Source organism: Platichthys flesus, chromosome 3 (assembly GCF_949316205.1).
Source record: "Platichthys flesus chromosome 3, fPlaFle2.1, whole genome shotgun sequence".
Classification (NCBI taxonomy): domain Eukaryota; kingdom Metazoa; phylum Chordata; class Actinopteri; order Pleuronectiformes; family Pleuronectidae; genus Platichthys; species Platichthys flesus.
In genome coordinates, this window is record NC_084947.1 from 10175611 (window position 1) to 10203387 (window position 27777).

The 27777-nt window shown below is 43.2% G+C and overlaps 1 protein-coding gene across 1 annotated transcript in view; it reads left to right on the top strand.

Moving 5' to 3' along the window:
• The first annotated feature begins 1352 nt into the window (after positions 1-1352).
• The window catches only part of grid2 (glutamate receptor, ionotropic, delta 2), a 425270-nt gene continuing 398845 nt past the window's right edge, over positions 1353-27777 (top strand). Inside the window, exon 1 of the mRNA XM_062385076.1 lies at positions 1353-2292. Within this exon, the coding sequence (XP_062241060.1) occupies positions 2202-2292 (91 nt within the window). The 5' untranslated portion in view covers positions 1353-2201. The remainder of the gene's footprint in view (positions 2293-27777) is intronic.

Genomic DNA, 27777 nt, shown 5'->3' on the forward strand with positions numbered 1-27777 from the left:
ATTGATTTATATGCAAGCGTTTGAGTAGGAATATGTCAGAGAGCCATAAATTCAAAGTGTGAGTATATTTGTGTGTGTTTACCGTACGAGTTAGAGGTTTAAAACGCATCCATGACCATCACGGGGCTAGAATCAGAAATCTGTCACTTGTTAATCTTTATCCTTTAAGAGATGAAAAAAGAAAACGTACTTCTTTGTATGTCACTGGTATCACTGGTCCTGTCTTGATCTTATGAAATATTTTTCTTTTGGTTTAGATCACCTTTGCTTTCTCTTATCTCAGTATTTTCAGCTCACTCGCGGAACGAGATGTTCCCCCTTCAGTGTGAGTGGTTATATAAACATTTAATAATAAATCAATAGCATAAAAAAAAAAACAGAAAAAAACAGAAGTGAGAGCAGCTTTCACAGCATCAGTATCACTGTCAGTTTAATCTCCCGTTCCTTGAATGCATACAAAACAGTCCTTCCAATGGTAGCCGGAGAATCTCGACGCTCCTAATCCCTAATCCAAGGTCTGGGGCAGATTAAAAGGAACCCTGGGGACTGGAGCCCTTCAGGGAGGCAGGGGAGGATAAACGGAGGAGAGCGCGGGGGGCTGGGGGGGGGGGGGGGTTATGTGGATAAAATAGACGGACAAAAGGATGGGAGGATAGTTCCAGGGAGAGAGAAACAGGCCTGTGTGTAGAGGATGGAGAGACGAGTGGACGGGTGATGGATGGATACAGGGAAGGGTTTGACAGATGAAAGGACCCTCTCCCAATATTTGAGGCGAACTATATCAACACTATGTTTAAAGGGAGGATGAGGATTCTCCTTCGTATCGCACAACAACAGAGTCGAGTCCACGGACATGTGTTGCTGGTTTTAACAGTTTAAAATCAGAGCTCGGTGGAAGAGCCTGATAACCTCACTGGGAGGCAACTGGAAACCATGACCGGCAGCTCTGGTTGAAATGAGAGGTCTGAAGTGCCCGTGGCAGAGACTGCTGTTGGCAGATTACCTCTATCTACCTCTCTGCTGGAACCCCCCCCCCCCCCCCCATCCTCCGCTGCCCACAGAGCCACATATCATCTCTCCCTCTCCAAGGTAATTCCAGACGGTAGATGCACGCCCCGGCTGGCAACTGCTGCTCATAGTTGCTGCCTCTTCCTCTTCTCTCTCTCCTGGGTCTCCTCCCTATCTCTCTCTGTCCCTCCTCCTCATCTTCCTCCTCTCTCTCTCGCTCTCTCGCTCTCTCTCCCACATGGACGCGGCGTACCTCCTCTTCACCAGCCAACGTGCGAGCCGAGGCTGACGCGAGTACCCGCATACGGAGTGCTGAGCGCCGAGAGTCGTTGCGCGCACCCTCTGTAATTGTTTTCTTCATCCTTCCTCGCTCACAGTTGTTCCTCCTCCATTCTGACGCAGAAAATACGCGTGTGTTTCGGAGCTCCCCTCCATCGGGCTCTGTCTCTCCTCTCCACTGGAAACTAGAGACAATTTCGGAATACGGTTCCTCTCTGTGGCTGGTGCCATGTGACAAGGCTTTTCATCATGTGGCACGTCTCTCCTCTCTAACTTAAGTCGATGTCTGCGTAATCTGGAGGCTGATAGATCCAAAGAGGGGCCAAGGGGAGGAAAGATAAAAAGCCCCTGGGGAAAAATGGAAGTTTTGGCGTTGGCTTGGTCCGCTGCTGCTGCTGCTGGTGATTTGGTGATTGGTGCAGGGGGGAAACTGCGTCGCCAGATCTGAGAGCCTGGGATTCTCGGGGTCATTACAACAGGACCCGCTTCTCAAGGTAACTAGCCCCCCCCCCCCTGCTGACGATATTGGAGGGGCTCCGATTTATTTCTCCAAACCAGCGGCCACATCTTCCAGCTCCCTCACTTCGCCTCGACGCGTCGGCGTTTGGATGCAGGTTCCGTTTCCTCTGCGGCTCCGCGCCTCTCTCCGCTCGCCCAACAATATGATTTCATGCCGGTGAGAATTTCAACAGGGTGCCAGTGTGTGTGTGAGTACCCGGGGATCTCTGCTGATTCCCCCTCATCGTCCAGTGAAGAGCACATCAAGGAGCCAGATTACAGGGAATTTCCTTGATGGACTATTAAAAAAACAGGAGCTCCGGGTTTCTCGGGATTTTAACTCGCTCTCACTCCCAGAGCCGTGATTCTCTTTTATTTCTCTTGATTCTGGGGAGGGGGACGTACATGTGGACATCATGAAAGTTACCTCCGCTGTGATGCTGCTCGCCGCCGTGTTTTGGAGCCAGAAGTGGAAGTCGGTGCTCTCGGATTCAATCATCCACATCGGTGAGTTCCTGCGCTTTCTTCTCCGGGGCACAATGAGGCTGTGTGCGCGTCTCTCAGCCAACAGATTGGAGGTCTCAGCCTCGATCTGCGCTGCGACGCTTCAATCACAGCTCTGATGGCGATTTCTTTGACACCCTGTGGTTATTACTGGGGCTTGTTGCTCCGGATGAAGGATGTAGATGCGAGACTCGAGTTTAGTCTTTGGCACATCCACAAATTGACGAATCCTTTGCGCCATTGTGGGCATGATGTCAAGCGAAGTTTCCCCTTTAAGTTTAGGGGATTATTGAGCATCAGTGGCGTAATGTAACTGTCATTTAGTCAGTGTGTTTGTAAATATGGATCTGAGGAGGGCAATGTCAAGGGAAGGGGCTTCACTTCCACAGAATCCTTTACAGGAGGCTGCAAAATAATGGCTATATGTGCACACCATGCGCGAAAAAACAGGTGGTTTGGGATGGTGTGATGTTGCCCAGCATGGTGGGACATTTTCTGCAAATGGATTTTCCTGAAGCATAATGACATTAGCGTCTAACATCGTGAGCCACTGCAGTGCCAGGAGGAGAGAAGGGAAAAAACACGTTTAATGCCCTATAATGTCTTTTTTTTGCCCTCCACCACCACCGGCAAAGTGTGGCACTGTTGTGTTGAGTGTGATGTCGACATCAGGGAGCGATGTAGGAGCGCCCCCGGCTCCAGCTATAGGTTAGAGACATAGAGAGGGAGAGAGAGGGGGATGACGCTGGACTGCGTGTCTTGCAGGATGAGGACGCGAGGTGGTGGTGGTGGGCACACAAAATAGAGGGGGCATTGTGTAGGTGCATGCCTGACAGCGATGGGCAGAGACACACACATGCACATGCAGGAGGAAGAACAACTCTTCACGCTGAACTGTTTTTCACAACCTGGCACAGCCCTGGTCTCATCCATATTTGAACAGGCACTCTAAAGCATGTACAATATGTAAGACATTATGAACCACCAACGTAACCCAGTACATTATGCTGCCAGCGAGCGAGCGAGGCCTGACCTGTTGGATCCATTTAGACTCTGACTATAGCCGACAGACAGAGGCCAATGGCTCATCTGGGCTGCAGACCAAGCTGATGCTTCATATCAGGGTCCCAGCAGACGCATTACCAAATGAACGAGATTTACGCAGGTTGAGTTGGCAGATAATGCATTGTATCGTGTTTGCAGACACAATAATTGCACCACTCAATGGTGGGCAAAGACAAGAGAGAGAGAGCATTGGGTAGCTGCAAGACTGACAGTGACAGTGACACAAACACACGCACACACACACATGCAGGACGATGACAACGCTGGACTGTTTTTCACCATGTTGCATAGTTAAAGTGTCATCCATATTTTAAAAGACACACGCATGCACTCCAAAGAACATGTATGTGACACATTATAAACTATCAATCTAACCCACTTATGCTGCCAGTGAGCAAGGGACTGACCTGTTGGATCCGTTTAGACCCTGGCTTGCTGGATTTGCAGAGCACACCTAGAGGCTACCTGAGTCCAACTGGCCAAGAGCTGGATCAGTCCAATGTCTTCACTGGGCTGTAGACCAAGCTGATGCTTCATATCAGGCTCACAACAGCAGCAGCAGCAGCATTACCAAATGTATGAGATTTACACAGGTCAAGTTGGCAGAGAATGCATATCATCTTGTTCGCGCGCCTGTCAATCAAACCAGCTGGAGAGCTCACAGATGAACCGAACATCATCCACAGAATATGCGAGTGAGGAAGTGATAGTCAAACTCGATTGTTGTGGATTTTATTTTGAGATTTAGAAAATTGGGTTATGCAGAAATTCTGGCGCAGAGCAGCAGGGAGGCTGCTGGTGTGTTAGCAAAGCCACACATGCGCAGAAGCCCGCAGGCTGGGGCTGTGGGCCCTACGGGGGTGGCACAGTAATCCACTGTTTAGACAGATCACCCAGTGACTGAGTGGTGTGATCCCAGCAGCAGCCACATGTTCGCCAATAGTCCCACAGCAGGACACAACAAAACTTCACCTGCTCACCAACTGTAAGTTAGATAAGAGTGTTCGCCATGTGACTAAAACCCCTCGGTTGTGAGACATTTTTAGGCTCAGGGATCTGCAGCGATGTTGGCTAACTGCACCAAGGTTGTTGTCAGCTGCTGAAAGTGGGTCAAGGTTCCCTGTATGTGCGCTGCCTGCTCTCTGTTCTGTACATCTCTGCTTACTGAGACTCTATTGTTTTCAAACATGGTGTCTCACTCGCTCCAGGCTACATATAAGCTTAGCCAAGCTTTTTTTTCACAAGAATCTATTACAGTAACATGCTGATATTGAGCTTTGCTGTAAGTCTCCTTCATTGTGATTGTTCATCAACCTAACCCTAACCCAAGAATACAACACCAGCAAATTGTGCAGGTCTCAATAGCAAACATAAATACACAGAGCTCCTGGTCGTCCTCAGTGTTTGTGTTTATCTATCTGCCTATATTCAAAGGGAATAGTAGACATAAAAATGGATAGATATATTGTACCACACAGTATTTCAAGAGTAAGGGGGCCAAATTAAGCTGTACTGACACAGGATTTACAGACGTAGAGAGGCCCTCAAATCACCTCCAGTTTGCAACATAATCCATTCAAATCCCAGATATATGTTTGTGGAGCAAAGTAAGTGACATGGATAATGAGAAAAAACAGCGATTCCTCCTTGACCCTGTTGTAGAAACCAGGCCAGTGAGTGGTGTTCAATTAGTAGAATAGTCAGTGAAGGCTATGCATATAGTTTACTGGTTCCTGGTTAGTTACAGCTCCCTTTAAGGAGTGTGTTAGGGGTGTTTTTGCATAAGCAAGCACATGTGAGTGTGTGGGTGTGTGTTTGTGTGTGTGCTCGAGGACAAAGCATCAGTGTGGGCGGTTGTGTGGCTGGTGTGGTTTCAGTCACTGTGTCTTTTTTCCGCTCCCTCTCTCCCTACACCTTATTTCTAATCAATAGTTCATTTCCCTGCTAGCCGCAAGTACTTTGAATCACAACAAAAGGTTATCACCCCAAAAACAATACTTCTCTTTTCTCATTCTGCCCATCTCTCACTCTCCATCCTCTCGCCCATCCATCCTCATCCCCACTTCCTCAGCAGACCTCGGAAACGACACATAAAACTGTGGGAATCAGGTACATGAGCGGGTTTTGTGATTTGCGATTCTAATTTGCGGTGATGCTTCTCAAACGTAGATGCCACTCAAACAAGATAGTGATTTCCCCTCTGTCAGAATTTGAGATAATTTATATCCATAAGGATTCTCTTCGGCAGGCGGCAGGCGTGTCACATTGGCATATCAGGAGTAATCCCCCTTTAATCTCTAAGTTGCCGCTAAAGATGGAACAGGGAGAGAGAGGGAGAGATCGACAGGCAAAGAGAGATGTGTATCAAAGATAAAAAAAAGATGGAGGATGGAAACTATAAGAGAAAGTGCCATCATCATCGTCTACCATTGTTTAGCTGCCATTACTGAAAACCTGTGGCATCCTGTAACAGAACCGGCATTTCTCCTGTGATACGAAGAGTCGTGCCCATCAGACCTTTTCATCTTGCTCTGTCCAGGCATTAAATGTTATTGAGCTGTTGGGGAGCTGGCACCACTGCCTCACCCCTCTCTCTCTCTCCCCCTCCCTCCCTCCCTCTGTCCCCGTCCTTCTTTTTCTCTCTAATGATCAGCATGCAGAAGGGGGGGGGGGGGAAGCTTGCCTCTTGGCTATCACCGCATCGTGTACTGCATGGCAATGGCCCTCTGCTTTATGAGGGCGCCTCGTATGGATTCTCTAACAGAGAGAGAGAGAGAGAGAGAGAGAGAGAGAGAGAGAGAGAGAGGGTGAGGGAGCATGCATGTGTGTGTGGTCTTGATTAGTTACACTCAGAAAGTCACTGTGATTTATGCAGCTAGATTAAGTCACCGCTTCCGAGTCACTCTGTTTTTTTTTTAGCCATGCTGTGTCAGAGTGCATCCGCCGGCTCACCCTCGTTCAAATAATGCATCGGCTCAGCTCTCTCTCTCTCTCTCTCTCTCTCTCTCTCTCTCTCTCTCTCTCTCTCTCTCTCTCTCTCTCTCTCTCTCTTTGTCGGTCTCTCTCTCTCTCTTTGTCGGTCTCTCTCTCTCCCTCTGTCTCTCTCTCTCTCTCTCTCTGATGCACTCACAGGCACCGGTTTCATACCCATCACTGAAATACAGTATATTAGATTTCTCCTAATGAGATGGGGCCTGGTCGGAGCCTACAGATTAATACCAGTCAGAGTTGTCAACACGTTTCAAATGCCAGGGGCACGATTTTTTCGAAATTAATACAAGATGGGTTTATGTGACACAATGTCTCAATGCACTGCTGCCTGTCTGTCCCATATTACATCTGCCTTCTATGGTTATTGTTCTTTTCTCCATTCATGGCTCCTGGCTAGATCACAGCCCAATAGAAGACTGAATGAACAGGAGACGGGACGATAAAGTGGTTTGTCCGCTATGTTATCCTGCAAGCAGCAACACTTTGTGCAGTAAATCATGGAAGCCATTCTCTGCTAATTATTGATCAATAAAATATTCAAAAGCATTTTTGGCGAGATCTATGTCATGACATTTCCTTGCATTACAGGCTGCAGAAATCTGTTCAGCTCATAATCTCCGACATTAACCAGAGGAAATCTTAGCAGAAGAATCAGTGCGCTTAATTTATGTGTGAGTAGATGCATTGAAGAACACTTCATTTGTAAAGGAGCCATTGAGTGGTTTTTGGCCATTTGGCAGGCGGTTTTACATAAAGATATCTGGCCAGGAACTTTGTTGAATCATTGAAAAATGTAATTCATCACTGTCAGTTCATTGTAGAAGCCCCTGTGGAGCACTTTTCCAGCACTTCCTTGCTGTGATGATGCAGTGATACCGGGAGGGATACCGAGCTGAGGAGGAAACACAGAAAATCCAACTCTTCAGGGATTTGGTCTAACAGACCGTGTTGCCTCTGCAGTCATTTTTAAAAAATTGTTGGCATTTCATTCAAGGACTTCATGAAACATCAGAGGCTTGATGCTGTGCAGAAAGGACAGTCGTATGTACGTGTGCTAGATAACTCAGTGTATGTCTCCACTTCTGTGTTTTACTATCAAATTTGTATAGATAAGTCTTTATCATTTAGTTTTCACATTTTCACCCACAATGTGTGTGTGAGCGTGAAAGACTACTTATGTTAGATGACACCGATTTTTGCCTTTTTGATAGTCAAATTTCAAACCGTGGATGTTTTAGAGTTGCATGATTCACTCTTGGGATGCACATTAAACAGGATAGTTCAACATTTGCATGGGGCACTCCACTAATGATGCACATCCAAAATACTTTACTTCAATTAGAGCAGCAATTCGTTTTTACAAACATTTTAAATGATAACTTGGCGCCAATCTATGTGGAGTCTGTGTCTGTCAAGACCAAACCACGTATTGACACATAATGGAGATGTCTCTTTGATTATCATCTAATCAGCTATTTTGAATGTGTTTTTAAATCTGCATCTCACACTGTAGGCTCTTGGAAACTTGTGTCATTTCATTATTTGTGGTGTGAGGAAATGAAGGGGCCAAAACAAAGAGGGGATTTGTCCTGGCATGGCCTGATTTTCTTTCACCGTGGTGCTATTCTGGTCTTTTCCATGGAGAAGGATTTCTGAAAAAACCCAGTGTGTGTGTTGTGTGTGTGTGCATGGTTATTCTGCCTGGTTTTGTCTACTTGTTTCACAGCTGTCAACAGCACTTCCTCTTTGGAACTATCAAATTCTGTGTGTGTGCGAGCGCGTGCGCACGTGTATTTTAATCTGCAGTTATGCACCCATCCTGAAGGGTGGGGGCTTGGCAGTGTGCATTAAATGCGTCATATCTTTTGAGTTATGTATCTACGAGTGTTGACAGTTGTGCTGGTCTATGCTATTTTTGACTGGGAAGATTTAGCACCTCGCAATTCTGTGTTTTATAGGATTTCATATATATATGTGTGTGTGTGTGTGTGTGTGTGTGTGTGTGTGCACAGGAGGGAGTTATGGTTCACGTAGATTTAAACCTTGGGCCTGGTTTGTTTACGTTTTTGATATAATTGAGACTCTCGTGCATCCTGTTGTGAAGGAGACAGACAGAAGCTCTGACGTTTGTACCTGGTCACTGAGGCAGAACCTTTAACCAGGCCACAGAGACAGAGGGAATATGTGTGTGTCTGTGTGTCTGTGTGTGTTTGTGTATCTATCTCTATGTTTCTGAGGTTGAGACGGACTGACAGGTAGCTGTGAGAAGAAGGTTGATTGCTTGTCCGAAGCGAGGCAGTCCAGCCCAGCTGAAGGTGCCTCATCTCACGGCAGAAGTCAGTTTTGCAGGTAGAACAGACCAGATGGCCCGGCAAGGTCTTGTACAACGCAAGCCCGTGTTCCCGGATGATTGTATTGTGTGTTTGTGCTCAACCGACCCACACAGTCACACGTGCTTAACGTCATCAGAGGAGCGGGACCTTTGTTGTTCGCTGAAACAGGTGTCAGGCTGCTTATTCTGGAGATTGATTTAAATCGCTTCCGTGAGCACAGAATCCTCCCCCTCTTGTTGTGTTTGTTTCATTTGAATTTATATGAAACAAACACAGAAATGGCTGCCACATCTTGGCTGAATGAAAATCCATAATAATACATATCCAAGCACCTAATGTTGTGTTACATCTTTTTACCCAACTTAATTCCCTGGGAACATTTTTGATCTTTTACCTGCTATTCAAGCATTCCACCTTATTTTGCCCAGAACAAAGGCTCAGATGTAATAAACTGTGCTTTTTTTCACAGACTACTTTGGGTCAAAGTTTAACAATAGTGGAACGAAATAACATCTGTTAGACTAAAGGTTAAAACGGACCTATATCTTTTTATTGAATTAGTACAGACCCAAAGCAACAGTGTGTGTTTACATTTTAATACTTTGTCAATCGTTTTATATAAGCTCTCTCTTTTTAACATGGGGACCATTTTACCGTTTCTGGTCAGTGATTAGTTTTAGCACAGAAAAGCTGGTGATTAAGGGGCCCGTGCAGCGGTTGGAAGTTTGCTCTTCAATCAGCAAAGAGCTATATCAGGACACAGGTTATATGGGTTTATAGCCCTGAAAGCCGTCCATGTTATAGAATTGGAATATTTTCATCTAACATAGTTCTGCAGCTGCTCATAATATGTTAACTGTGGTTGTGCATTTTTCCTGCGACATGCATGCATTTCAAATGATTTACAACCAGAAATGGGGACACATTATACGATGCCACCAATCCAATTGAGGAATTTATCACACTGTAGAGACCATCAAAAATACAAATATGTAGATTAAATAGTGAGAGTGACAGCAATCTTCCTCAGAAGTGCCTGGTTCGCAGCAGGTCTGTGTGTCAGGCTAATGATGAAATAAACTTTAAATGAGAGAAGACTCCTCGCTAATGACTAAGTGCCGGCATTAGCGCCTGTTTTATGTGTGTGTGGGTGTGTGGGTGTGTGCGGCTGTACATTTCTATTGCATGTGCAGCACACACACACTGGATTTGGGTGTAAGTGTCTTTGTCTGTTGTTCATCCATTTTGTACTTCCCTCACTCTTGCAGTCGATGCTTGCAGCGGCTCTGTCGTCGCTCTCCATACTTTGCTTTCATGCTCTTGTTCTCTGGATATCTGTCTCACTGGAGCAGAGGCCGTCCTGAATATGCAGAAAATGTTTTTTTTTTGTGAACATACTGCATTTGAAGAAGCACGCCAGGCCTCCGTGTGTGTTAACATTTTCATAGCGTGAATACTGTTCTGAATTTGCATGCATAGTAAAAGTGCTCTTGTCTGCATCCCTGGGCCATGGGTTGTGTGTATGGGCACATACCAGCCTTTGTGTGTGTGTGTTTATTTATGCGCCTTCATGCACGTGAGTTTATGTGAGTTGCCAGTGTAATTTCCTGGCACTACCCCTCTCTCTCTCTCCTCTGAATTATTTCTCTTGACGACCAATCATGGGCAGGCTGCATTTCATTGCTCTATAAAAAAAAAAAAAAAGAAAGAAAACGGGGCATTGGCAAATTTCTCCTACAATGTGCACATATGCAACCACGTTAACACACATAAACACATGCGGAAGGAACACACAGTTACAGAACATCTGCACTCCACCACATGCACAACGTTTTCAAATCTAAGCATCATTCCCTTTACAGTCGTCATCGCTCAACTCCTTCGTAAATGATTCATCGAACAGTAAAGCAGGCAGATAGTCGGCCTAGAACTTGGTTGTCGTACAGCCTTTCAAACGTATATATCCCTTGTGATGCAATGCTTTTGAAAACGGCTTTTCCATGTTTGCCTGAAGACCCAAAGAAACACACGGAGAAATAACTAAATACAGAAATTAACTTAAAAATACGTTATTTATGGAACACTTGTGAAGTAAAGCCTGTATTTCAGATCATACATATGCCTGTAAAATAACCTATAATATAGAAATACCAGAGGAAAAGAATGAAAACCAAAAACTTTGATGCAAACACCGAAATTTATATTATCACCATTTAGTTTTAGCTGCAGCCTCACTCTATTCATGTCACCATTTTGTGAAAATCAACAGTTTTTGTTTTTACAATTATTCAGAATAATAAGTACATAATCGTAAACTGAATGGTAACTTTTCTTCAGTTATTTTTAATGTGACCTTTAAGCAACAGTTGTGCCGTTGACATGATGTGAAAATACAAAATATATTTGGATATTCTTCCACATCTTGCTGCCTGTGCCGCTCTGAGCTCAGACCTTATGCAGCCGCTGCTGCTGCTGTAGCTAATCTCTTCTTGTGTGGGTTGAGATTTACTGCGATCACATTTGTTACTGTAAATTCATGGTGAGTGTATTTATGCCCACATGCTCTCGGTCCTGTTGAAAAGTGGTTGTTTCATTTCTCCTCATCACAAAACCAAATGAACTTCCACAGTGTTGGTCTCTTCCCTCCGAGGTCAAACCATCTTGTCTTTTGTCGTTTTATTGTAGCATTTTTTTACTTTCCCTCCCTTATTCATTCTCCATCTTCCCTCCTCTCTCAGCATATCTGGCCCGATTTCCAACTTCTTCTCTCTGCCATTTTATTCTGTAAAATTTACGACCTGGATTTTCTGTTTCTGTGTGCCTCCATCTGCCCTTATATTTTCTCTCACCCCACCACCCACCCCTGCATCGCGCTCCTCTCCCTCTTTTGTCTCCACCTCCCCCTTGATGTTTGCTGTCAGTGATTAGAGGAACAGGCATCAGAACTGAGAGGTGTTAAAAACTTTGCTGATCACTGTCGTGGAATCGTATTGTGCCGTTTGTTGTTTTGCCTGACACACTTGGCAACACGTCACAAAGCTGCCTGCCACGCGCCCATCTGGATCGTAGTTTTCAATCTCGTGCTCCTGTAGGGTCATAAACAGAGAACTACACAAACTGAGTGGCTATTTTGAACAAGTTAGATTACTCGTGATTTGAATAGTCTTCCGTGAGCAGATAAGAGGTAATTGACAAATTTGGAGATTAGATAAAATAGAACAGGATAATCCTTCATTAGTCCCACAACAGGGACATTTGCTTAGTGGCAGCGGCAAACATTACATGTAAAAATGCAATGTTAATGCAAGGAAAATATAAAAAAAATATGAATAGAATAGAATATATAGAGAATATGTACAATTTTAGCAGAATACATACAGTGTAACTGAGTTGCACATGAGTAGTTGAATGCACAAAGTTGCGTGAGTTACACCTGAGTCCATATCATTGTTTTTTTTTTTTTAATATATTGGAGTTGACAGGCTACCTCTGCTTATCATGCCAACAATATACAGTAAAAGTGAAAAAAAAAATATATGCTAGATTATGCCCTTAGTATAATTTGTATCACACATCAGATTCAAATGAACCAATTGGACGTCCATCATGGGTGAAATGCCTGAGTAGCAGTCTGCAGCCTTCATCCACAGCCACAACCCCCATTAAGTTTTAACTGAGTCTCTGAGACACACTCACACCTTTGTGTTGTCATAAACCTCTCTGTAATGAATGTTTATCTACAGGTCGTATGTGCACACATCACATGCATGTGGGAGGCAAACGAACTGAATGAGCCGCAGTGCCTCAATGAAGTTGTTTTATTGAAAACAAACACTGTTTACGACCCGGCCCCCGTTTACAACCGTTTTTATTACTTGTCTGAGTGAGTCAATGTCATGCATGTTAAATAACACATGCCTCAGTCAGTGCTATTTACTGAATGAAAACCTGTGTGATGGGGGTCAAAGCTTTGATGCCAAGTATGTCCCTCTTGATTATATTACCTCCATCAACCTGAAGGGGGAGAATGAACATAGTTACAAACACCCTTTTGGTTCAAATGAATTGAAATACATTTATTTAGGTTGTATAAAACATGTGGAATATGCACTTAGCTCCCGTCACTTTGTGGCTATCGTCTTTTTCTCTTGTTTTTGTTACATCCATGAGATCTGCAGTTGCCTTATATGTCCATCGGAATTTGCATGCTTGTCTCTGCAAATACAAAAGGTGATAAAACGTATATATACATTTTTTACAATTGTATTACCGTAGAGGCACCATTAGTGGTGCACACTCCCCAGACATAGAATAGTATACAGCCCAAATACATGACATACCCATATAGTGCATCGTTTTTCATTTGTTGCCTAGTTTTGTCGCCCATCTTTGCAGTATAACAACCCGCCCTGTGCACTCCTGGTGAGAGGACTGTATATTGTTCCACATGTTTCCTTCAGCCAAACGACGCCTTTGTGCATCCATGCAGATCAACACACAGTAGATTGCAGAAACACAGCTCCTGAGGCTAAAAAGCTGTACTGTGAAATGATTTATGCAGACACTGCATGCAGCGCAAACAACATTAGGTAATAATAAATGTGTGAGACAGCAACAGTAGGTAGCTGGAGTTGGCCGTGTTGGCCATTCAAACAACACTACGTGATGAGAATGTGATATAGGTCTGTCAAGCGGAATTACTTTAGATCCTCCCCTAGGTGCATGCTTGTTCCTTCTGCAGTGTTGTATGCTTGCACAGCTGTATGTCTCAAAAGTGTAGCTTACTTTAAATGTCCGTAAAAAACAAATCACGTACAAACTTTCTAATGGAAATTCTTCTTGTATGCAAGGTGCCTCTTCTCTTAAGAATCAAAAACTCAGCGTGTGATGAATCATCTATATTTCAAATCATGCAGCATGGAGAGAAGGACTCTGTGGTTGTTCGCCCAAAAAAAAACTGTTCCAGAATGTCGGTTTTTGAAAACTCAGGATAGATAGAAAAATGTGCTGACTTAGCCAAAGATGGACACTCTCATCCGTTAACTCCTCACTCCTTGTGCCTGTGACCTCAAACACCCACAGATGTCACCCAAAGAATCTCCACTAGTTATCCCTTTGACCTCGTCCTGTTTCCTGACAAAGCAGAGCTACTGTCTCTGCCTGTAATGCCTGCATCAATACATGATACATCACATCTTACACACTCATCCCTGCGTGACTCCCTGAGTCTCACTCTGCTACCCTGTGGTTATGGTGGTCAATAGCAGTTAGCAGGATTCTTCCCTGGGGACCAGAGCAAGTGTTTCGTTCACAGGTCCTGTTATCACCACTCACTCGCCCGGTCGGACGTCATGGAGCCGATACAGGCTCAGGAAGGGAAGAAGCTTTTACTTTCCAAAATTCAGTAGGATAAAGTGTACAACAGTTGGAAATTCTACATTACAAGTAAATGTCCGGCACAAAAACAGAGAGAAAATGCAAGAACAAGCTACAAAATGTGTCTAATGTATGCAAAAAGCAATCATGTCGTGTTCGCAATGTTAATGAACCAAAGCAGCATTTTATTGTTCGACTTACCTAACGCGATCTCTGCAAACAGATTCTTCCTTTTCACAGGCAGAGTCTGTAGGTTTTGAGACTTTGAGCCCAGAGGCCTTCTGGTTTATGTGTCTGGTTTGACCATTCATGTTTGAGCAGGCTTTGGTTGCCTGCAGGTAAACAGTCTGTGTGGGGAGAAGAAAATAATTAATACACATTCATATGCAGAAAGCTGTTCATAGATATTAGTTGTTCATTATTCGTCTGGACTCAAATCAATAAAAACAACAGAGCATCACTGTGTTTTGTGGCATAAACATCTGATTAATGTGATAAAAGAAACTAGTCCGACTGTAAACAGTGAATGGAAGATAGAGTCTTGGCCCAGATATCCTCTGTCACTGAAAGCCCAAATATATTGGCTATAGCCCCCAGAGGCTCATTTGTAATGAGACGACAGCCGAGGGGCCTCGAGATTCCTTCAGATGAAGCCAACTTTAAACCATTTAGATCCCTTTCATCGCTGGTTGGGTTCTTGGTTTTCAAATCGATTGTTAGGTTCACAGAAAACCAGTAAACAGTAACAACAGAACCTAAAAGGAGGCCCTCTGCCTGTTTGGTTCACTCCGAACTGCACTGGTACAGGACCTGGTCTCTGTGTGACTCTTAATAAAGCTGCTTGTCTCTCAGCTGCTCATAATGTAACATAATTCACAGCTTCATAATAGCTTACAAATTTGTATCCTGAAGCAGGTCGAAATAAAAACTTCATTGTTATTTACAGCACCGAATGCCATAGGGACCGGTAGAAAGCAGGCTGGCATATTGATTATACTGCATATTTTTTTTCAAGATTACACAGACTCTGTGATAGTTACAGCATCCAGATTAAAGGTGGAAGGTAGGTTCTGGGAAATGTTTTGCTGCTTTACGTGCCTTGATCTTTTTTTCAAAGTACATGCACACATCCCAAGAACCCAAAAAATTGTGCTTAAGCATGATTATAAGGAAAAAAATGGAGGTCTGCAAACCGTAGCTCCTCTCAACGGATCTTTGATGAAATTTCTGCCGTTGACCCCGTCGACCTTTGACCCTTTTCAAATGCTCTATGGCGTAGATGTGATGGTTTCGTCGCCATCGCCGCTTGTTTCCCACCTCAGACGATGACCTGTTGATTATTGTTGATATTCCTAGAGCTCATATCGACATGTTCTTCCGTCAAGTCTAAACATTTATGAATTCATTTTTAAAATCATCTGACGTGAATACTTAACTGTAATTAATATGATAATGTGTTCCTCTCTTGAACCCCTAAAGGAATATCTTATGTCGGAGAACACTCAGGCACAGCTAGTTCCTCTTGCACAGTGGTATCTGTTACTGAGACAGCTTCATTAGAAACTGTCTGGCTGTGGACAACCCTCTGGGATCTTTTTTTTCTCTCCCCCCCTCACTTGTTTTGTCTCTTTGCTGCACACTCTCACTCTCTTAACCCTCACCCTCTTGCCCACACACTATCACCACACGCACTGACCTACAATCAAAGGGAAAACATCCCATCTGTTTCCCTCCTCATATCCTGCTCCTTCTCTGCTCGTCCTTTTTCGTCATTGAATGTCTGAAGTGCATTCCACTTGCTACCGGCTTCATGCATGCACAGTGCCCGCATCTCTCAGACAGTGCCTTTCAAAGCTGCACTTATTTATACGACAAGGGAGGAGGAGAATCTGTACTGCGGGTCGAGTCAGGAGTTATTACCTGTTCCCTGTGCTATGTGCGGAGGACTCCAGCATCAGCACTAATTCTTATTCAGGAGTGCTGCCAAGGAAACTGCAGACAATGCCACAGACACGACAATAATGTATAGTTCAACTAGACAAACAGCCAGACATGTGCAGCTAAACTCAGAGGCCGACACTGCAATGAGAGAGTTTAGTTTCTACTAGCCTCTCTGTAAAAAATCTTGACACCAGGAGTGGCTCAGGTCTATTGGATTCTTCTCTCATCTGGTTCAGTGGAAGAATTACACTGCTAAAGTTGCTGTGTCAGTCCACTTCTCCACTGTCTGTCTTCATCTGGACCAGCTGTCTTTGACGGAGCAAATATGGAGGCTTTCTTGGCTTTCATGTCTCTTTTTTTTTTTACTGCATCTATTTTTAACACTGACGCACTTTACCTTTTCCTCTTTGCTCACGCTTGGTATTTGCCTGCTGTGTGCAGACAGATGACGAGTCGCAGCAGTAAAAGCCCAGATGGAACTAATAACATTAACAATGGCTCATATTTATTTAAGTGTCCAGGAAACCACCAGTGAGCCTTCGTGCACAATATCCGAGCCTTGGGATGGGATGCTGCCATTTGGTTTATTATTGCACCTGTGTTGTTGCTGTGACCTGCCAAAATGCCTGCCATGAAAAAGTAAGTAAAAGATATACTGAGCATACAATTTCAGTAACGAGAGCCTACCCCGATCTAAAGCAATCCCTTACGCAGAATCACTGATACGTTGGATGCTCCAATAGAAAGCCTGCTCACTCTCCTTTAATGTGGTGCAGGGCTGGCCTGAAAGCTTAAGTCTGCTCAGGGCCTCCTTGGCTACCAGAGGGCCCCAGAGAGCCCGTTAAATCCTCACGACAGAGATTGATTTTTTTTTTTTTATATATCAGGATATAGTAAGTCAATCGAGGCAACCCTTCAAAAACCCAATAAAATGTTAAAGGACTGGCAAGTTGATACTACCGGTTTAATCAATTCCTGCTACCGCTGTCGGAGCTGGGGTCACGTTCATGCTGGGATGCACAGTGTGACGATATGTAGTCGATCAGGGGCGGACTGGGGTAATAATAATAATAATTATAATTATTTGACTCCATTCCAGGCTCAGCCAGAGTGCACACAGCCCGGCCAAAGCACTACCAGTGGTCAATAGTACTTGTGGCAACGAGGCGGTGGGGGGTCCCCTAAATCAAATTCTACTTTGGGCCCCATAAAGGTCAGGGCAGGCTCTGAGGTGGTGACGTCATGCGTTGCCATTTTAGATTGTGGGTCCGTTGTGTCACATGGGCTGCGTATGAGAGACGTTTAGCTGAATTCAGATTTTCATTCAGCAAACTAGTCAGATTGTGTTGAAACAAACACTCTGGTGAACCTGTAAGCGGGGGGACAGGGTGTGTTGTTCACATGGTCGTGGATTCTATTCCTTGTGTACTTCTCCTAAGAATGGCTGTGATAGGCAGCATGGCACGCCAGCTTTAAAGTCGGCTGTGTTGTCAAGTATGCAAAAGTTGAAGATGAAAGTAGGAAATGCACACATGCACGTAGACTGAACAGTTTTATTGGAGTTGATTATTCTCATATGTGCAGCTCATTGCACCCACTTCACTGCTGCTTCAGTTCTATGGAAGTAATGTTGCTGTTTGTTTCTGCAAGATGTGTATTTCTTTGAGTTGTGTAAGACCACAGCCACTAATCTTTCCTCAAAACCACATCTGGCTCTCCTTCCAATAAGATAAATCTGATTTTGAACTTCCGTTTCATTCATGCCAGACTGCATGGAGGAATTACGAGAAGATTTACCTCCCTCTCACAGCAGTGCGTCTTTCAGCGGAAATGTTTATCAGCCTCTTTATCTTTGTCCAGACACAGAGTCGACAAACAATAAGGAACAATTTAATGGGTATGGGGAATAAAAGAAGTCCTTTGTAGCACTGTTAAAAAGTGTTGTATTATTCATCAGTTGACTTTGTTGACTGGTAGCTACATATATAAGGGTTAGGTCAGTTTCCCTTCTCCCCTTTCTCAAACCTATATTTAACTACTTTATTTATTTCCATGTCTACCTCCCTCTAGCCCATCCTTCTCCATGCAGATAGTCCCGATAAAATGAGAAGTTATAAGACACCTCTGTAGTTTAGCTCTGCCTCTGTGCTCATAGTGTTTGGGGAAGCTGTGTGTCTTGAAGAAAGGTAGGGACTCTTAAAAACTTCACTCATCAATGAAGTTGTATTTCATGCATTTTAATACAAGTCATAAAGCAATGGCAATAAGTTGAATCTCTTCCTTACTGCTGCTTACTTCATCTTAGTTTTTTTTTATATAACCATTATTCACTTGACTGAAAATATCTCTTTGCGGTAAAAAAGAATTAGATCCGGGTACTGGTAATCCTTATGCAAATGTCTTATTCAATTACACTGTGGTCCTGAGCATAAGTCTTGTAGCTAAATCTTAAAAAGTTAAGCTGCAAATCCTCTTTAGTCTGAAGGTCCCAGCTCTAATCATCAGGATATTGTTGTTTTTGGTCCTATTTATTTGACTGATTTCTGGTGACCTGTGTGTGCGTGTGTGTGCGAGCATGAGTGGAATGTGTGAATATATTCTGTACGCAGGTATAAATTCGGGCTAGGAAAGGGGACTCTATTTGTGTTCCATTTCCTAGTTGTCGATATGTCAAAAACACTTTCTCGCTAACACGTGCACAGCACACTCAGAGAAAAAAATACAATCACACACACACACACACCTAAGGGAGTTAGCAGAGCTTAGAAGAGGACATGCACAATAGGACAATGCTGTAATTCAGGAAAGGTTTAGTGGTGAGGGGGGGGGGTGGATTAGTTTGTATTGTGGCTACAGGGCAGCAGGAGTCCAAAGTCAACCTACAGCACTAAAGTGAAATTGACTTGAGACAACAAAGTCGAGCTGTGAAATGAATGCATGTGCACATTCTGGCTCCTTTAGCTGATGGTCATATTGGCGCTATGTACGAATTCATGTATTGTGTGTCATATATCTGTTTTCTGTTGACATGCATGTACTGTATGTGCAGGCTAGAGTGCTTCAGGGGGATTACTACATTATGTCAACAAAGTGTTCTGCAGGTTTAGTGGAACATCAAGGTGAGACAGAACAGACCGGAGCAAAGCAATGTGAGGCTCGCTGCGGCATCATGGGAAACATGTAAACATGCAGTCTCTGAGAGGAATCATGCTGTGGATCGCATGCGTGTGGGACTTAATAATTTTAAAACAAATTCAAATAATAAAACAAATTGCCTCCCCCAAGAAGCACATGTCTCTGTGGGGTTTGTTAGTTTGTCTTCAGGATTACACAGAGCTACTGAACGGTTTCCTATGAAACATGGTGGAAGGGTGGAACATGGGCCAGGAAAGAACTACTTGACTACTGCTGTAGATCTGGACAAAGGGATGGATCCAAATAGGATAGGGTGTTGTTTTTTTTACACACCAATATTCCAGTGGATAAGGATGCACCTTCAGGTGGCAGACATGGATGAGGTAATTGGGTGCATTCGCTGTCTGTCTACCTTTTTGCATAAAATTACATATCAGATGCAAAGTACACACATTCAAAGTGGTAGACCTTGGCAGTCAGGTGTTTATGTGCACACACACACACATACACACACACACAAACACAAACAGACATGCACAGACACTCCACTCCTATCAAGGGCTGTCCTGTCTGGCTGTGCGGCTCAGCAGACGAGCAGAATATGAATAGAGACATTCTTATTTTTCCATTGGCCAAGCGTTACACACAAGTGAATTTGTGTGAAAAGCCAAAATGTTCAGTGGGATTACTTTATCGCTGTATGGAGGTGTCCCGCCACGCTGGTGTAGGTCACCGCACCACATGCGATGACCTACACTTGTACCCTCAGTAATGACTCCCCTTCATGAAACATCTGCACATGAAACACCCCCCTAAGCCCGGGTGGGATGTCCTCTCGCCGACCACTTTATTAGGACCACACACACACCTCCCTTATAACTCAATTATCCAATCACTTAATCACTAGCCCCAGTACAACACATGGAATCATGACGATGCAGGTTGGGAGCAAATTCACATCAAACAGCAGAATAAGGGAAAATGTGATCGCAGTGACTTTGAAATGCGTCCCACCGGCTGCTTTGAGCACTTCTGAAACTGCTGATCTGGGATTTTCCTGAACGGTATTCTCCGTGGTTTACTCAGAATGATGCAGAAAACAAAAACACCCAGTGAGCAGCAGTCTTAAGGACAGAATCCCATTGTTGATGCGAGAGCTTAGAGGAGGGAGGTCAGACTGGTTGGAGCTGACAGAAAGTCTATGGTAACCCAGATAACCAACCTTTACAAATGTGCCGAACAGACAATCAATGTCAAACCCTGAGTGTCAATCAACAACACAAATCTAAGGCTGCAGGGGTCATATGCTCACTAAAACTGAACAGTTTGAAAACCAGACAAAAATGTCACCAGCTCTGATCAATCGTTGAATTGTTAAACAGTTGTCAAATGCGTGAACCCAGCCTGCCTCGTGTCAACAGTCCAGGCAGGTTGGGGCAGTGTTGAAATGTTGTGAGGAATGCCTTCTTGGCACACTCTTAGCCTCTTAATACCAATCAATCACAGTTTGGAAGCCACACCGGGACGTCTGAGTATGGTTGCTGACGACGCGCATCCCTTCACAATCACCATCCTCCATCCTCCTAATGCCAACTGTCAGCTTGATAAGGCATCACGTCGAACTGCTTATCCCCTCAAACTGGTTTCATGAACATGAGTCACCAGATCCGAATGCGACCTCTTGGAGATTTGGTAAGCCTGGAGATTCAAAGTGTGAATCTGCAGCTGACAGATATGCTGAAGTTATTGTGTCAACACAGACCGGAATAACATCGGGTTTAAATGGCGTTCCTAACGAAATGTAGAGCAGGCAGAGGGGTCGAGTGGTGTGGACAAGGATTTAGAGCAGGTGTTCTCCAACATGAAGGTTGCCGGTTCAATCCCCACTCTTCCCCATCTGCATGCGGAAGTGTCCTTGGCAAGATACTGAACCCTAAGTGGCCCATCATAAATGTTGAGTGTATTAAAAATGTAAGTCGCTTTGGACAAAAGCGTCAGCTTAATGACACACAAAAAGTATTTATTTGTTTTCTGCTTCTTTTTATGTGGCAGTAAAATGCACAGTAAAGATTAAAAAATATATAAATCCTTCAATACTATCAAACACTTTAAATTGCAGTTACAATATTTGTTACAAAGGGAAGAAAAGGAGTAAAACCCCAAACAAAGTAACAGCTGACATAGCAGATGATATCCAGAGGAGTTTGACTACAGTGTATCAGGAAATCAACATTCAACTCAGAGGAAGATGAGGTATTGACAACCAACAACCAATATGTGATGCTAACTGTGTTCCAAGGAGCAACAGTTTGAGCTGTGGCCTTAAGTCATATGTTTTGATGTTTCTGGTTCCTGTGCAGTTTTTTTTCAAGCTTGTTATGCAACAAACAGCGTCTGGTCTGAGAGGAATGCCTCTGGCACACCGAGACAGGAATTTTAGGGAGAACATGTTCCTTCAGTGCTTTCACTATCTGATATCAGCTGAGGGGTTCCTGCCTTTGCCAGCTGCCTTGGGTAGCAATACTCAGCATGGGAATGATAAGCTGTCCCTATTCCCCCCCATAATTTAAACCTTTGTGAGGTCCAGCTCTGCACCTGGCTATGCTGAAGGATTTGGACAGTTGCTGGTAATGGTGGTTGCTCATTTTATGGGTCAACCGTGATTTTGTATGTTCGTTTCAGAGTTGTAGGGATCCAGAGATGTTTCGGAGGGCAAATTAATTAAGAGTCATTCCTCAAAAAGCCCCCCTGCTTTGATATATTGAATGTAATCCATTTATCTATAATCCTAGGTACGTTTCTGATAATATCACCGTGGATTATCCTGACTGACCTCCTTGAAACTGTTCAGTATACCCAACCAGCAGTGATTTCACCAACAGCAGTTACTGGGATTTTGTGAGGCCGGTAAGTCTCACCCTTCATCTGACTTGGCAGGACACTAATGAGCCTGGATGAGGTGTTGTCAACTACCTGGTTTGCCAACACACAGGCAAGGTGCTGCTGGCACGTCTAACTGGCAAGAATAGAGATCGCCATGAAAAGTGCCAGCTTGATCTGCCTCACTTGACCATTGATGGTAAATGGTACAAACAGCTCCGGGTTGAATCCTGGTTTTCAGGTTTCAATTGCTTTTATATTTTACACTGAAATGTTGAATCTAATTTGAGGGGTTCAGCAGAGAAACCAGATGACATGACTCACACCGATCACAGTGAACTAACAACGGGATACTGATGGACACTTTAAAAGGCATGGCATGATTTCCCATTGTTTTTAATGGAATATATTGTTTCAAAAATAGATGCATCAAAAGTCTGAATAGAATCAGGATTTGCCCAACAGTACATTCCAAGATTGGGAATAAAGGGTTCAGATTGTGGATTATGATTATGTTGAATAGATTATTATTTTTAGGCAAATTGCTTACTACTAATAGGAAATGTCTGGCACGCTACAGTAAAATTGCCCTCTCTCAAGGGAAATACTGCAGACATCTGCCTGTATCAGTCACATTTACATGAGCATTGAAATGGGTTTCAAAGAAAGTTTTAAGCTCTTAATTAACTGTACTATCTTTTGTATATTTATAATGCTTAAGTGACACGTACAAGAGTCTGTGTTCCTTTTAAATATAGGGTCTTTATCTGTGTGTGAAAACTTGGCTCTGTCCTCTCTATGTGATATAAGATGCTAACTAAACAGATTTTACCATTGGTTCGTTATCCTTTCTCTGATAAATGAAAGAGATTGAAAAAGAAATAGAAGAAACAGGAACCACAGGAAAAGGAAACAGGTAAATAGAGAAAATAAGAAAATGGAGGAAGCAAAGAACATTGAGGCTAGTTTTTCACAAATCTCTTTCATCATACGTGTGGCTCTGAAAGTGTCTCTGATAGGGTCAACGTGAGCTAACGGCTGAACATGACCACCAATGTAATCACCTGTGTACCAGTCTGTTACTTTGATATTTCTTTATCTAACATTTCTCCAGTTCTTTGTCCGTTTTCTCTCTATCTTTCCCATCAGGCTTTGATGGAACATGTCTTTGGGCTCTCATTCAGATACAGAACAAAATGATTGACACAGAGTAATGTCTGGTGCCTTGTGTCATGGCCTAGATAGAAAAATAAAGAACTTCACCAACTGCACAATGGTGTATTTTGATGTCCAAACTTTTATATAGTTAAACGTTGCATACTCCATTTGTGAACAGGACATTTTGGGGTCTATCAACCAATGGGGCATTATGCATTGCACAGTGACAGCTCACAGGTTGTGGTAACAGAAAATGTGTTTAATATTAAAGATTGACAGAAAAGTTGATACCATAGTTGAATAAAGTAGGGTTAAAACTGTTTAGTGGCTATTGCCAATCCAATTGCCTTTTTCGTTTCCCCGTGAAGAAGCGTTTTTCCATCACAGCTCTCCTGAAAGTTTCATGGAATGAAATGTCTTCGGAGCAGGTCCAGAACAGAATGCTTTCCCCGAGGAAATCTGATATCTCGCAAAAAAAACAGACAGGTTAGTTTTTGAGTGGTCTGTCTTTGCATGCACCGGCTGACAGAGCCACGGAGGCAGCGCAGGCTTTGACTGCACATTGTGCCCCGTGCTTTTGACGAGGTTTGAGTCGACAGGAAAAAAGTTTTCACAGTACAAAGCCTGGTAAACCAAAACTGAACTCTGCACTGCGTGAGTGGTACTGTCATATGCAATACTCTTCTGATTCTGTCATTCAGTGAGTATTCAGTGATGTTTATACTGCAGGTCACCAAAGTAAAACAAGGGCCCAAGCACGAAGAGTCAGGTATGTGAAGATAATGCTGGATGTGTATTGTCAGACTGTTCAAGTCCATCGGGATCCATCGGGACCTGATCGGGTTGGTTCAGGTTGTCTTTATCACGTTGGTGGGGCTGATTCATTTTGACACTACGGTGCAGCTTACATCAGCTGAATCAGACACAAATACACAATCCCTGTGTGGTTCAGGTTGGACTCGGTTAGTTTTCTCTTGGGCTGGGACTGGTTCAGGCCAAAAAATTCATCCTTAACCTGGATTAAAATGTGATTGTGTCCGTTTAAAGCAACTGTACAACATTCTGCACCATTCGTAGACTTAAAGCAGTGTTAAAAGAAATTGTTATAGTGTGATCCGAGTTACTGAACTGGAACAATGTTGTGACACAGCCCTAAATGGCATTTATGCAGCTACATGGTCTCTCTTTATTCATGAAGACATCAGATATAATTTATAAGCTTCTTCAGTTCTCATTTAGACCTGGCTGAGATTAAGCAAATGCTCATAAGACATTTATTAGCTCTGTTTTTCAAATAAAGAGTTGTATTATCTTAAAAAAAATGTGTTACTCTCGTTTTAATTGAGAACTTTGACCATGTACTTTGTAATACCCACCTGGACACTTGCATAAAATAATTATATGGTTACATTAATAAATAAAGAAATGAAACCCAACTAGGAGCTGAGGGGAAGTTAGAAAGAAGCAGAGGGACTGTTAAGGAAATGGAAGAGAGAGAGAGAGAGAGAGAGAGAGAGAGAGAGACAGAGACTGGGACATAGATTATAACAGACTGAAAATTCTGCTGGCATCTTTCAAAAACTACAAGGAAGAACACGAAAAGGGAAAACAACAAGGATGAGTCAGTTGGATCACGTTAGTCTTAAATTAGTTGTGCTTTCCAGCTGATAACATTTGTATATGTAAACTTAGGGAAATGTCTTTTAATGTCATTCTGATTTCTGTTTCAACTCACATCTTTTTACTCGCCAGAAGTTTTACACAGCCTTCTGAGTTGGCAGCGGATTTAATTTCTGTGGACATGAACAAGAAAAGCTATTCGACATGGAAATTAGAATGTGACCCAGCAGATTGCCTAACAGAGACACTAATAAAAGCTTTTACTGCTCTCGTCTTTGTCCATGTGTGATGTGCGCACTCTTAGGTTTGTCAAACATCTTCACAGTCGTCTCACCTCACTCCACTTAAATCCGGTGCCTGAATGAGTGATGCCAATAAAAACAATCTTTTCATCCCACATTTCCACACACTTTTTACAATCTAATAACATTGTCAGTGGCTATAAAAGAGAGAAGGGCTGTTATGCTTTGAAAACTGGTAAAATTGTAATTACGGATTTCCTGCTTCTGTTCACCATGCCAAATTTTCCAATAGTTCAAAGCAGACGCTCCAGATGATTTCGCAATATGGTTCTCTCATAAGTAACCAAGCAACAGGAGCGCTCCTTGAAATGATTTGTGCACAGGGATAGGGTTGAGAAACTGAAAACAATAAGTACAAGGAAAGAGGATACCAATTTGCAGAAAAAGGTCCAATCAATAATTGAATAGATTCAAATGGGAGGAAAATGAAAGAGAAGAGTCCTGAGGTAAAGATAAGCAGATATTTCCCTTCATCCATTGATACATATAAATATATCAAAACAAATATGGTTTTACGAATCCTTTCAAACATACATTGAATTCCGGTTTATCTCCTGAGATTATCCAGAGGTGCTGTATGTGAGAAAAGAAATATCTGGGTCAGGTGGCGAGGACGTTCTCCAGACCCCTATTAAAAACTCAGAGAATACCCTGCCATGTTCTGTGTATGTGAAATGGAAATTCCTCTTAAGGTCACGATCCTATTATGCGGATATTCTTTGGATCAGTTGGACATGTCAATTTCAAAAAGAGAGATCGAGACGGTCTGGTGGCTCAATTGCTTCAGGTGGAGGTTGAATAGGTCGTCCATTTACCAGAAGGTTGGTGGTTCGATGTCGTGGTCCTTCGTCCGCATGCCAAAGTGTTCCTGGACAAGAGACCGCCAGCAGCCATCAGAGGAAACTTGCCGTTCAGTGTGTATCTGGTGTGCGATAGAAAGAGTGCAGCACATCAGCGCTGTGTGAAAGGTTAAATGTGGCTTTAAGTGTAAATCGCTAGAGGGTTCCATTTCCCATTTTTCCAAATGACTGCAAATTTCTGTGTTTGCTCATTAAAACCTGATGAAACTGTGTTAACCATGTGTCAAACCAGCTTAATTTCACGACATGATTAAATCTAGACTTTATTACATCATAATGAATATACACCAAAAATTAAATGATTAAACATGTCTGAAGAGAAGTATATGGGAGGGAAAAAAAGGGGCCCCAGGGGGAAGCTCCAAAAAAGTTCCAATTTGTTTACCATCCCTATCTTTGTTGATAACTCAGTGTTAGATAAACATGTTTGGATTAAATTGTAGTTGCCTCTGAAGTAAAACCTTTTTCCTTCCCTGTGTTTACCGACCGCTGGGTGTAAACAAGTTGAGGGATCTAAGTGGGAAACACCTGGTCATTTATTTAGTTGGTCACATTTGAGATGAGTGCACTTTGTTAGAAATCTGCACAAGAACAGTAGCATGTCTGCTCTTTGACTCGACTCAAGTCTACAGTGAATTAAGATGAGGGAGAAAAGAGGGAGACAAGAGGGAGACGACGATGGGAAACTTAAAGGAGATGAAGTCGGGGAATGTGAGGGGTTTGGATCCAGAGGTAGGATACAGAGAGAAACTCGGAGTGAGAAACGAGAAAATGAAAAGGAAAGTTAAAAAGATCTGAAGAGGACTAAAGGCAATTAGAATGAATAAGTCATTAACAGATTAATATTAAAATGGATGAATTAATTTCAAAATGAGAAGCTATGTGAATATACTGTGTCGGTCTGCGCTATCATTTGCCAAAAAAATAAGCTCGGCAGATAGGATCCACGATTTACCCAGGACATATTTTCACAGTACTTTTACTGTATAAGACTCCAACATGCAAATAGTCATTAACTGATATACAGTAAGACAAACAGTTTGAAAATAAGAAGAGGCAGCCAGTGACATAGAGAAGTTTTTGCCTTCTCAAACCAGAAACATTAGTATTTCTATTGGTTATGCTACGAGAATGCTTGCAGAGTAAATTTTACAATAAAAGCCACAGGTTTAAGCTCTCAGCTGGTTCAATGCCATATTTTTTATCTGCCTCTTAGCCTGAGAAATAAATGGTTTTAGTTGATGTCGGTAATTTAATAAAACCCTTTAAGAGGCTGTTTCCAAACGTTGCCTCGGCTTTATAAAGCTTTTTAGAAGGCACCACGGTTCTTAATGGGTACACTACTCCTAATGGAACTAAATGGACGATATGAATTGAACAGTAGTGTTGTGATGAATTTTATTTCCAAGGGTCTACCCTGGGGTCTCATAACAATTAGATGTATCCGGATATCCTCCAATAGAAAAAGCCCAGGAGACATCTTGATCCGATGCCCGGACCGCCTCAACCCGCTCTCCTCGATGTGAAGGAGCAACAGATCTACTCCAGACTCCCACCATGTGTCTTAGCTCCTCACGTCAAACCTTTTGGAGGAAAATTGTTTGGTCACATGCGTTTGTAACTTCGTTCTTTCCATCATTGCCCGAAGCTTACGTCCACCGATCAGTGTTGGAACGCGGAGCGACTGTTAAAACCAAAAGCTTTCCCTGTCAGCTTGGTTTCCCTCTTCACAACAGTGTGGGGAAACACCTGCATTACTGCTGACACAGCACTAATCTGCCTGTCAATGTCACGAGCCGTTTTACCCTCACTCACGAACAACACCCC